Raw genomic sequence first — 13,454 nt, 5'->3', positions numbered from 1 at the left:
AGTGGTTTCAGACAGTCCTGTGGACATTACAGTACAAGTGCATTCCCGAAATAGGTCCCAATATATGAAAGATTATAGAAATGAGATTTGGAACTATAAGGTTACACTTTGGAGTCCATGTACATCCATTATGTGCTTTGTAATCCATCCTTCCTCCACCAATCCTCTCCGCACATAAATACTGTGAAGAGTCATGAATGAAAAACAAACCTGCGTCCAGAGATAGAGCAAACAGATTGCTATAGCAGAATTTACAGCACCGGCAATCGGCTAAGAATATCCTAGATCAGTGTCCGTTTTTCGGCCACATCTTGGATCAGGTCACGAGTTCTGCTGTGTATCAGATTGTCAGTGAGAGCAAGAAATGATGTCCAACTGTGGATGGATTCTAACCTGGAAAAAACAGACTGGACTAGACCAAAGTTTTTATTTAAGAAAGATTAAAAATCGCTTAAATGAACACTACGCACACTCCCCTCCTCATCCACACCTACTGATTAATAGACGTTGTGTGTTTCTGTTTGTTTTAGTAAAAAAAAAAAAAAGTCTTTTTTTTTCTTTTTTCTATTTTCTTGTTCTTTTTCGTCCTGTATTCTTGGGTGTTCCCGTGGACATGAGCAGAGCTCGTGTTGTCTTTGTTTTAGATTTCACCTCTTGGATTTATTTTTGGTCTCATCTCCTTTTCCTTGACTCACAAACTCCAGACCTCCAGTCGCCGTGTGTATGCACCTGCTGCCGCATTCGGCTTTTGGGGTGCACCAGATTTGATTTAGACATTAGCACACCGCTACGGAGACTGCCTCCTAATTCCTAATTATATATTGTCTAGTTGACGTTTGAATATAATGTCAGTGTACCAAACTGAACCGTGTTTATCTCTCACACTATTTCAGTACCAAATTTTTATTCTGCTGTGCAGTGATTTGTTGCTGTGCGGTCTTATCTGCCACTTCACTTCCAAAGAAAACAGATTTCAGACCATATTCCAAGTACTTTTTTTAAACAAAACTGATGATTTATTTCCCTGAGAGCTAACTAAATGGTAAGCTAAAGCTTTAGTTTACTTCAGAGCCTCGTCTTGGTCTCTGTTAGTATTACTTTCTAAATGAAGAATAAAAATACTTAAGGTCAGTGTTCTGTTTCCACTCTCTTTGAAAGATGTAGAACAGAAATAACCCTTTGATCAGACAACCCTGGTACTGGAGATGATTGAGGAGTTTATGGAGAGGGCAGACATTCATGGAAGACCTCGACGTGGAATTTGAGAGTGCTATTAAATGCCACGGAGTCTCTTTTTCGGCTAATTGAGCTGCCATTAAATTTCCCATCTTGCCAATGTCTGGTAGTCCAACTGGACCCTTCTGTGTGTGTGTCTCTTGTGCTGTTCAATGAAGTAATGAAAAGCACAAGTTGTTTTCGCAGGTGGTCTGTTGTTTCTTGTCTGTGTTGTGAGATCCTCACGATACACACACTCATAAACTTACAGGCAGACATAAAGTTGAACTGCAGGCGCTTCCTACATTGTAAACCGTGATGTTTTTACCTCACCCAAGCACCGCTGCTAAAGTTTGAGAGTGTTTTATTCATCAAGGTGAAGTAAAAGTCGTCCTCCAGCACTCACTGAAAGTTTTGGGGGAGTTTTTTTTCTGCTCTGTTCACCCCTCAAAGAGCTGGACTCTGAAACTGTAATGAAGGGCAGAGCGTGGTCCTTCTCCATATTGGATACCTGGCATTCAAACATCATTTTCCTAACTTTGTCGCTCAAGTTCTCGTCCGTTTTTTCCTCCATTTTCCTCCCTCCTTCCTTCGCTGTGAGTGTGTCAGAGTGAAATTGTGAAACCGCTGGCAGAGACGGTCAGTTTCCATTCTGACTCAGTTGGCAGTGATGAGATCTGGATGGAGGAAAAGAGGGAGGTGAAAAGCTCAGCTCAAGGACGGATGAGGAGATGACTGTATTGGGGTGTGGGTGGTTTTAGATATGCAGTGTGTATCAAAGTGCCGGAGGAATGAAGGCTTGTTTTCATTTGGAACATCAATTTTATGCAGTTTTCATGTGTCAGCCATATTGCTGTTTAATCTGGATTCAGAAAATGAACAACGCATTAGAACTGCAACCAGACTATTTATTTTTACTAGCTAGCTACAGGATGCCAACAAAGATGATAAAATAAAGGACTTTTTAATTATATTTTGAGATGCTGGGAAATACACTCACTTTATTGCCACGAGTTCGACGAGAACATCAATACCAGTCATGTTTGTTTACATATGAAGCTAGAGCTAGCATGAAATTGCCTTAGTCACATCAAGTTTAGTTCCATCACATCCCAACTTGTCGTTTTTACATTTGTGACTAAGTGAGCTTCAGAGGTGCTGATCTATGGACTTTATTTTACTTGGGACAGAGCAAGGCTAGCTATTCAATCTACTTTCAGTCTTGATGCTAAGCTAAGCTACTGAACCGCCGGATCTATCATTATTTTTGGCATGGATACATGAAAGGTTTTGATCTTCTTGTCTAACTCTCAGCAGGAAAACTTATGAGTTCCCCCGAATGTCAAACCATTCCTGTAGCGTGAATCTCTCAAAATATGCTAGAAAATGGAAAAGAGTCATTGTTCTAATCAAAACTCCTCAAGGAGGTCACATTCTTGAAAAGTTCTTTGTAGTCATACATCATTGTGTCTAATCATTTTATGGGAAGATGACAGGCCAGACAACCAAATATGAAGAGTGCACAATGTAATGATCAAAGACATGCTGGATAATAGCTGAGCGGTTTACAGCAACCCTTCACTGTCCAAGTGACGTTCAGTATTACAGTGTCTTCATGGTTGCTAACCAAAGCCATGCTATCTCAAGGTGTCAGTATGCTTCTGCTGTCCAAAAGTGTGCACCATGATCCCAATTAGCGTGATTTACAAAGTCTGTCCCTCCCTATGACGGTAGAGTTGTTTATTAGTGTGACCATTGGAAGCAAGTTTTGCCATTCAAAACAAAGAAAATTTCCCCAAACACATTTACATTCAGAGTCTAATATTGATGTTAAATAAAACAGGCCATAAAAGCAAATAGACCCTCCACGTCATACATTTACACAGTTAAAGATAATGTGAAGATTTCAGGTGACGTCAGTGTTTGGGTGTTAAAATCTGACCGTCTGTTTGTGTGTGTGTGTTTAGTGACAGTGGTCAGGTGAAGCTTCACCCCAGCTTGTTTCTGCTGCTGCTGGTGCTGAGTCGACTCTACCCTTCTCCCATGGATGGATCTTCTTCACCTCTGGGACTCGCTCCTTTCATGCCCTTTATCATTAGGTAGGTGTCACACGCACGCACGCACACACGCACACACACGCACTCCCACACACACTGTCATCACCATCGGTGTTATTTCTCTGCACGTCTTGTGATCGGAACAAGTTTTTCTAACGTTCATTTTATTCCTACGCATTTGTCAAATCACGTTCATCCATCAGGAAGTAATCTTGAGCATGAATTTTATCTTCTTAGCTGCTCCCAAGTGACTGGCGGTACAAAATGCAGTATGTGAATGGGTGTAACACTCTCCCTATCAGCAGCTCCTCCCTTGTGTCATCACTATCAATGAGAATGTGTTTCCAGTCATGTCGCATGCTTACACAGAGGTTGAAAAGAAATACTATCACGGGGAATGTTCTATCAAGTGCAAGAGGGTCACACACCTGCTCTCTCAGCCATGATAAACCTCTCGATCAACGTTTCTCTGAACCAGAACTCGTTCTAAGTATAGAGCGATCAGCAAGACAAAACACCTGCAGTCTAAACATTACTGTGTGTGTGTGTGTGTGTGTGTTCTTTCTTATTCTGTTTGCACAGGTGCTTCTGCATCTTTTATATGAACGTCAGTCTCACTCTTTTCTTGCCGTGTTTTGCTTTTAGTCTTATGCTCCCCAAACTTGTATGTATCATCCAAGAAAACGCTTTAAAATAAGAAACCTGCAGTCCGTGTGTGACTTTGAGCTATAAGACAAAACACCTGCCTCGTTTGAGTTTCCGTGTTGCTGCATGTGCCGTGTTGTGTCGTGGCAGTTGATTAGATTGCGGCCAGTTTTATCTGAACTCCACTCACTGTTTACCGGGGAGTAAAGCTTCCAGGCGAATGGGAAACTGCGGCTCCATCCTTCATTTTTGACATTCCTGACATGGAGAAAGCTACAAATATTATTGGTACATGTTCATCTCCTCCTGCACCTGCAAATAGAACCAAAGTTTGTACGTCTGAACACTCTGCGTTTGTGTTCGACCTTCTTTGACATAACAGAACTTTCTTTACCTTCACAGCCACGTGCTAATCTAAACCACAAACCTCTCAAAAGTGTTTTTCGCTACACCTTTGAATACATCTGTACACCCTACACTTTTGTACAATATTAAGTAAGACTTTTGTGTTGCTTTGCAAATGTGTATAAAATAAAACCACGGGAGTCGAGGTGGTAGGGCAGCAAAACACTTTTTGCCAACAAACGCAGCTGGTGATGTTTTGTGGATGGAGAGCCAGCCAAGGGGGAGGCGATGAGATCTTCCTCACATGTCCCGCTCTCAGGTGAACAGAGCTGGTGGTGGAGTACACAGACAAGCTTTTAAAATAAAAAAAACTTTCATGAATTTAAAAGCTCTTCATTTTGTATGCTGAAGCATGGCAGTGGCATGTATAAAGGAAAGATTATTTCCACTTGATGTCAACGTAACTTTAAAAGTGCAAAGTTGAGTTCGTCTGCAGTGTAACTCTGTGTCAGAAGACGTCTGTTGAGCTAAATGCAGCTGGAGAGGAAGAATTGTGTGCTGTAAGTGTGTGTGTGTGTGTGTGTGTGTGTGTGTGTGTGTGTGTGTAAGGAGAAGGGGGTGTGTATGCTAAGACCTTGAGGTTGGAATGCTCCACTGACGGTTTAGATAACAGAACTTGAGCGTGGTTATTTTTTTGTCAGTGTATCTATTACTGATGTGTGTTGGTAAATGTTGGTAGTACACAGGTGATGTATAAATATCATGCTGTTGCATGCTTTGTGACTTTGTGACTTGTGGTATTGTTTGGGAATTTGGTTGTTGTTACAATGATAAACCTGATATGTTTGTCTGCTGCTCCATTACAGCTGCCTGAACTTATTAATAGATTGTTGAACAGCTCCTCAAGGTAACGCTATGTAGAAATTGGTATTTTTACGATGTATCGCTCCCAGTTTCAAAGAGCAACATCACTATGGTAAATATGTACAGCTGTACGTGTGTATATGTTAAGATTGCATTACTTTTGATCAAAGGCTAGCAAGTCGACAACTTTGCTAACAGCCAAACATCAAGCAAGTGCAACTACGCAAGACATCAGCAGCTAGCTAATATTAGTTACTAGTCTAACAGCAGTCGGCCCAACTCGGCGTCTGTCTTTTAGCCTTTTATGTCATGATGCTCTCGCCAATGACTAAAAGTCAGTCCCATATTTATTCTTGTCTCATGGCCTCTTGCTCAGTCACTCTCATTTTCTCTTCTTAGCTTCAACGTCCTCTTCAGTCTCTATGCCTCTGCCATTGTCCATAAAGTACGCTGAGCCCGATCACCTGACCCGCAGCTCCGGTTCTGGCATGACACCAGCTCCACTCAGCGCCAGCAGGTTCAAAACGCCTGTAGTACGAGCACTCCCCCGGTGCTATGAGCTCACACTCCAGGCAGCTAACCAACTGAGCTAACATTAGCTAACAGCAGTTAGCCGTTGCAGTTTTGGTGCCCATTGTTGGTACAAACACAAACACTCCCCTGGTGCTCTCAGACTGTGCAGCCTGGCTAACAAACATTAACTAACAGCAGCTACAGCTTGCAGGAGTTTGCGCTACTGTCCATCAAGAAACTCTGTAACTCATTATCAGTTGTCATTGACATCAGAGGTACAACCAGAAAACATTTTCTCCATAAAATCTGATCTAGTTTGACCAAAATAAGTGAAATAGTTGATGGGCCTGTTTGTACATACTGATAAAGTAGATCAGTTTTAATGAATTACCTCGTTTATCAAAATTGCTTATAGTTGACAGACATTATTCAGAAACTGTCACCGTAACCACATTTTCAGCTCAAATTTATAAATATAAAGAAGGGTATGAAGTCAGGTATCATCATCGTCAGAGTTTCTTGGGAAGCTTCCCAGCAGAATCATGCTCTAATATTTCCATATATAAACGTTAATGTTGCTGTTAATTCAAACTGGAGACGTTTTCTCTTGTTTGGCTGAATCTCAAAGTTAATCAGAAAGCGAGACAGCTCCTCTCTCAGCAAGACACACTACATTTGTCCTGTTTGCTTTAATGACCTTCTGGTCAGGAGGTGACAAATGGAAAGTGAAGTGGGATCACAGTGTCTGGGTTGTAAACACGAACATTTGAAGCTGCGTAGTTCACCTTTTGCAGCGTCAGGAACACGTAAATCCTTTCAAATCAGTTATCAGTGAACGATTTACCAGCTTTTTATTTGAACAAGTCAGTAATTTAGTGAAATCTTTAGATAATTCCTTAAAGAATCCGACCCTGGTGGATGTAGTTAACAGGTCCGTAGCTCGAGGACTGACTCGCTGGCTGACTCTTACTGTCAGAGAAGGTATGCTGCGCACACATCCACCCAAATGAAGCCCACATGTTGGAAATGTTAAATATAGCCCAGCTCTAATTTCTTTGGCTCCAGCCGTGTTTCTCTTCACCAAGCCCCCATCCCCCAACTCATCTTCCCCAGGCGTGTGCGACGTGTCTGATGAGTTTGACAACTATCAGCCCCCACCCTCCCCCTCCACCTCACCCTCTCTCCTTTCCTTTCTCCATATGATCTGACCCACCACCTTCAAGGATTAAATGTAGCTTAGCTCCTCTTCTGTTAACAGGATGGAGTATGGTGTCTAATAATTCTTCCCCATAATTCTTAGCCCTCCATCATACCACACAGCACTTGATTTTTATACACTCCCACCACCAGCATGTTGAGGCATTCCTTTGCTGCCTGGCCCCGGCATGCGTCACACCTGCCCTGAGTAATGACGAAGAGAATGGCGATGATGACGACAAAGAGGCACATTTATTGTAATAATTAACGGCTGCTTCATTCCAGCCCTCAAAGTCCTGATATCTGGTGAACAGTTTGTCTTCTCTCTTTGAATATCTGTTTCAGATTCTATCTTTTTCCTCTCCCTCTGACTTCATGATAGTGATTTACGCAATATCAACTCCTCGCCTTCCCTGACTCACTCACTCCCTTCCTTTCCTTTCTCGTCCTCGCTGCCTCATATCTCATTTCTTTTGAAAGGGCACGGTAATGCCCATAAACTCGAGGCAGACAGAAAAGAACACGGTCACTTCCTTCCCAGCAGAGTATTTCACATCGTTTTAATCATCTTGTTTGTGACCGGCTTTTTAAACATGATGTGCAGAATTTATATGTGATTACAGCTGAGCTGGAAGGTAACTAAGTAATACAAGTACTATACTTAAGTACAATTTAGGTATTTTACTTACTCCATAAAACTTCCCTACATGTACTTACAGATGATCGTCTTATAAACATTCATTCAGTGTCAGATTTAACTACCCAATGATCTATAAAGTCAAAATGAGTTATTAGAACATGAGATATCCTGGTGAAATTAGTCTAATATACAGTATGTGTTGCTTTCAACGTATTATATTACTTAGTCATTTAAGAGAAATAATATTCTTTTTTTTTAAACCTTATTTTTTTTCACAGTTTAAAAACATATATTTATATTACAAACATTAGGAACATGGAACATGAGGTCAGGACAGGACACAAACACACACAAAAAACAAAACAAAAAACTGTCTGCACATAGCTGTTTGTTCATATGCATATACATACGACTAAACCCTGCATTTGGTACAGTTGCTTAAGTGGAATATTTTCAGTGTCTGTTAATGGGCCAAAAAGGAGGTCCATTTCTCCCAGTGCCTTTCCCCCACTGTCTTTTGTACCCTCAGGTTATAGGTAGTCTGTTCCATATGGTGTAACTGATTAACAATGTTTATAAAAGTGTCTATTGATGGCCGCTCCTTCTGAAGCCAGCATTTTGTAATGGCTTTCTTGCTGGCTGCCATGAAGATCCTTAGGATGTACGAGTCACTTTTATTCAAGTCCTTTGGGAGGAGTCCGAGATATAGAACAGAAAAGGACATACTAATAGGGAAGTCCAGCACCTTTAAGATAGTGTTGGACACCTCCTCCCAGAATGGCTTAACGTGAGGACAGGTCCAGAAAATGTGTGCGTGGTCTGCCATTGCCCTGTCACATCTCCAGCATGGTAGTGAGCTTCCCATTTGCCTAGATTTTTGTTTCGGTGTTATGAAAAAGCGAATAATGTTTTTCCAGCAAAAATCCCTCCAGGTTAAAGAGTTCGTAGATGAGAGTTGTGAGAGAAATAATATTCTGATAGATTCTTTGAATGTTACCTTGTTTTTAGCTGCTTGGTAGAGCAACGCAAGCAATTTGAAGATACCACAATGGCTTCTGGGAAACTCTGATGGGGATTTTCTGACTATTTTCTCACATTATACTGTCCATACAACAGACAGATGAATCAATAATGAACATAACCACTTTTATTCGCCTTGAAACCTCAATTTGCTCCAAGCTAACGCAGCCATACTATATATTGGTTTTCTAAGTGTACATCAGACATAAACGAAACTGTGTTTACAGTTCACGTTCATACATTTTACTGTATTTGGACAGATTAAGAAGTTTTCACAGTAAACAAACATCAAACATAAATTTGTTGGATTATAAAGTAAAAGCTGTTCAGACAGCTACACCTCATCTAAAATGAACGATGTAAAATCATTTTAATGGTGTTGCCACTTCCCCGCCTAACTCTGCCTAACTAAGTACATTGTTTAGCGACAGACCTTGTTGCTTGGGCTTGTTTAGCCGACATGGAACATACAGTCTCTGTGGAGGAAACTATTCTCCCAGTTCTCCAAAATGAGGCCCAGATGAGCGTCTCCTCGTCCATGCCAGTCAACAGTTTGCTATGACCCCACAGGGGACGGCCCCGTTTCTAAAATTACACCCTTCCAAACTGTCATTTCCTTTCGCAAAAGTGTTTCAATGGGACAAATTAGCACAGATAGTTAACATATGGGCCCCAAATGGGAGCTGGGTGGAAAGTGAGAACGGTCATGGATTTTGGTCATTAGACATGTTGGCGTGTGAGTGTGTGTTTGTGTGTGTGTAGAAGAGAGAGAGAGGCTTGTGCACATAAATTCATGTGTACAGACACGTAAAGCTCAGGAATGCAAACTGTTGTCTTACAGGGTCTTTGGTTGTCTGTCTGGCCATAGGTGTGTGTGTGTGTGTGTGTGTGTGTGTGTGTGTGTGTGTGTGTGTGTGTGTGTGTGTGTGTGTGTGTGTGTGTGTGTGTGTGTGTGTGTGGGAGGCATGCTCACAGCAGGTGGCAAAGCATTTGTTGACAGTTGACTTGTTGCACAGCCCTCTCTTTGTTTCAATCCATATCGACTTCAAGCCATCCTTCACGTTCTCCATCTCAGAGCTGTTAGACTATCAGGGGATTTTTTTTTTCATGACAAATTATTTTCACCGCTCGCAGATGATTGTTTCTCTTCCTCACACACTCAACGTAGACTGCACACAGCTGTATGTGTTTGTGTCTTCACACATATCTCACCTCTCACTCATACCAAAGCCCAAAAAAGCCAGCTTCCTTTTCATCTCTGCATACCGATGCTGTGATTGATCGGTGTTTCTCATTTCTCTGGAGCAGTTCACCGAATTTTCCGTAGTGAAGCCGAGCCGCTTGTTCCTCCACAGTCTGCTTTAATGCCATTACAAATGCCTGCAACATGCACGTCTTTCATCCTGTGCGCTTGCCAAAGCTCCCATTAGACCATACAGTATGTATGTATTTAATATACTAAATATACTTATTATATATATATATATACTTATTGTACTTATAAACGGCCTGTTTGTTGCCCTCAGAGTTTCTTTGGTTGAATCAGTGTCAAAATCAACTACAGCAGGACTGTGTGGTGCAGAAGTTTGTTTTGTGAACCTTCCCAGAATGTGAACAACTCCATGTTGAAACCGCCTGGAGAAAAATAAAAGTACAGTTATCGGTAATTAGTCATTTAAGATCTTGCAATACTGTAATTATGTCCATTTGACCTGCTAAGTAGTTTCTGGATAATGATGGAAGTTTTGAACATTTTGTCCCTACTGATGTTTTAGCCATGTTACCGGTATGACTACATGAAGACAAGGACGGTTTACCACTATAGTCTGCACAGGACTCTTTTTCTACAGACAATCAATATTACTGGCTTAGATGGTTTCCCAGCAGCTGGTTAGCAGTCTTTATGCTAAGCTAACCAGCTGCTGGCTGTAGCCTTGGATTTCACAGACAGACGACAGACGTGAACAGGAGTGTCATAATTCTTCAGACCTTCAGTCTTTATTTCAAATGCTCTAACAGTTATTTATATTTTCCAATTCTCTTCGTAAAGCTAATCTACACGGCATCAAGTGTGATACAACTACATCTTGTTTGGAATGTCAAGACCTCATTTAAATACTTCCTTTAAAAAACAAAAACTTACAATTAGGAACAAACTGTTCATCAGAAAAAACAATGGTTGACCGAAAGCTTTACAACAACAGCTCACCTGCCTGTACTGAGAGAATTCAATACTCTAAATTTAAAGCTAATTTTAATTGATGTTTGATATAAAAGTGATATTGTGACACGCCTAGACATGAGAGCTAACATTTTGTGATTCCTTGAGTAGGAGTCGCTCTTCCTCTGCCTCTTCCACTCGTCTCCGTCCTCCTCGTCTCATTTAGGTCTTGGTCATGTCCTTCCCTCATGTCAGCTATGGCAGTGTTATGACACTGGAGAAGGAAAGACGATCAGATTGTAAACAAGGTTAATTTTAGTCTGCACTCAGGGTGACTGGCCACATTCTCCATCACTGGCCGATCCTGGGGGGGGGGATGCGAGGCTCCAAAGTTTGGTCATGAATTGAAAATATTTAATCTTGAGTTTATCAGTCATTGGCTGGCCTGGGAGCTGTTTAGGTTGTGGTCATTTTCCTTTGCAGCAGAGGGGAGAAACAAAGAGGGTGAGAGAGATGGTCATGTTACATAAAGAATACATAAAAATAGCAGTAAAGCATCCAAGTAAAATAAGTCGTCGGTCATCCGGAGAATTTATCCATGACATAGTGTGGCTGGAGTGCAAAATAATATTGATAATTAATAGTGATAATAGACACAGTAATTATATAATTTTTCATAACAAAGTAACAGCTGTAATATAAATTGAACTCAACCGTTACAATAACAACCCATGAGCAACAAGAACGGGAAACATTATTACTTCCTCCATTAACGCAAACATACGACGTAATGCGGCTAAAAGATTATGACAACAACGCAGCTGTCCATGTTCCATGACTTTAATAACTTTTTATGACACTTATGTTGCAACCGTGTGTGTGTGTGTGTTTGTGTGTTCTGCAGATGCGGCCGCTCAGCAGTGTATCGGACCAGAGAGATGGCGGCTCGGGCCCTCGTCCCCTTCGTGCTGGTCACCCAGGTCCCGTCCATCGTCCACACTTTACTGCAGGAGCTTCCCTCAGAGCCCGGACCCAAAATCCAACACAACCACATCCATGGCACTCTGCTGCAGGTCTGCACCCACGCACACCTCAACATAAACCAAATGCACTCACATATACATATAACATATGCCATAACATTCTGTGGGGGCTGTAATTACACATCCCCTAAATGACCACAAGTTTTTGTTTAGGGATGGGAACCTGAGGTGGAACTCAACCCCTGTATGTTGTGCTTTCATACAAAATGATAAAGCACACACACAAACACACAAACAAACGCACACATACACTAAAACTGGGTTTTCTGGAGCTTTCATTTGCATGTTACACTCTTAGGTTTCTCCATCTGTCATGGCTTTGACTTGATCTGACCTGACATGTCACCTGAGAGGAGGCAGTTTTATATCACGGGGAGGTTATTGTGGTGTGTTTGAGCGCCCAGGCGTCATTTAACCCGCTACAGCTCCTCCGACGGTCCACGTCTTTGCCCATTTTTAGATTAGCTGGGAGGTGGAAGAAGCAGGACAAGACCCCAAACTGAGCTTCACAACGGCTCGCCAGATACCTGTCATGGATACTATGTCCAAGTTTTATACAGTCTATGGTCATATGAGACGATAAGCTGAAACTTAGATTTGGGTCTTTCATGTGTGATGTGCATCATTAATTGGGGGCAGGGGGAGACCTCCTCAGTGAGGAATATCACATCACCAGGAGAGACAAACAACCCTTCACACTCACATTCACACCTACAGGCAATTTAGAGTCACCAGTTAACCTGTTAAGTGCATTTCTTTGGATTGTGGGAGGAAGCCGGAGTACCCACAGAAAAATGAAGCAGCAACAGTTTGCTGAGGCTATAAGAACTTTATTTTACAAAATTCTTGCATCCTGGCTGGGAATGTGAATCGGTTTGTGAAGGAGGGCATGTCTAAAGATCTACACACACTGCATGCTACTTATCAGCTGCTTTTTATAAGATGATAAAGCCATACATCCAAAAATAGAGACTGTTCAGAGCTAATAAAAGCAGCTTTATACTTTATTTGCATTTGGGATTAAATGTCCTCACTTCGTATGAGCTTCTAATCTTTTCATTCAGGTTCAAACATGAAGCGCACACAGCTCACAGCTGGACCTGAGAGCTTTTCATCCAACAAAGACAAAATATAAAATGCAATTACCAAAGCAGTTATCATAACACATATATGTGCACACCCACACAGAGATTATAGATATGGTGCATCAAGCTTCAACACACACACACACACACACACACACACACTCTCTGTCCCACACACCCTGTTTCTACACAGAGCCTGTCCAGACAAGGCGGTTATCGCAGGGTAAATACCAGTGTTTAGTTCTGTCATCACACTCTGACAAACACAACCAAACAGTCTGCCGGTAATATCAACACACACACACACAGAGAAGGGGAGAGGGAGTTTCCCCTCAGCCTTTTATTGAACACCACTGATGGGGGTCGGTGAGGGAGGCGGGGGTGTGTGGTGGTAAGAACAGGGCCGAGGGGTCAACACAAAGAATGAAAACTGCAACGTTTCCTTCAAGATTTCTGCCTTTTCTTCTTGATGGAGCACTTATGGTTTGGTAGCGGTCTGGACTGCAGGGAGGTCCGCTGTGGGATGAAGGCAAAGGATGGTGAGGAGGAGGAGGAGGAGGGGAGGTGGGCCTCTTAAAGGCTTAGAGGAGATTTCAGAGAGGAGAGTGGATTTTAGTTTGCGTTCCTGTCATAGTGTGGCTCTTCCCCAGATGTCTCCTGATCTGTCCC

The 13,454-nt window shown here is 42.0% G+C and overlaps 1 protein-coding gene across 1 annotated transcript in view; it reads left to right on the top strand.

Moving 5' to 3' along the window:
- Positions 1–13,454, top strand: part of thada (THADA armadillo repeat containing) — a 91,775-nt gene that overhangs the window by 33,206 nt on the left and 45,115 nt on the right. Inside the window, exons 28-29 of the mRNA XM_027277657.1 lie at positions 3,183–3,314; positions 11,562–11,730. Of these exons, the coding sequence (XP_027133458.1) occupies positions 3,183–3,314; positions 11,562–11,730 (301 nt within the window). The remainder of the gene's footprint in view (positions 1–3,182; positions 3,315–11,561; positions 11,731–13,454) is intronic.

Source organism: Larimichthys crocea, chromosome III (genome assembly GCF_000972845.2).
Source record: "Larimichthys crocea isolate SSNF chromosome III, L_crocea_2.0, whole genome shotgun sequence".
In the NCBI taxonomy this organism is placed as follows: Eukaryota; Metazoa; Chordata; class Actinopteri; family Sciaenidae; genus Larimichthys; species Larimichthys crocea.
Note: the sequence above shows the minus strand (reverse complement) of the source record. Positions and strands in the feature narration are given on the sequence as shown.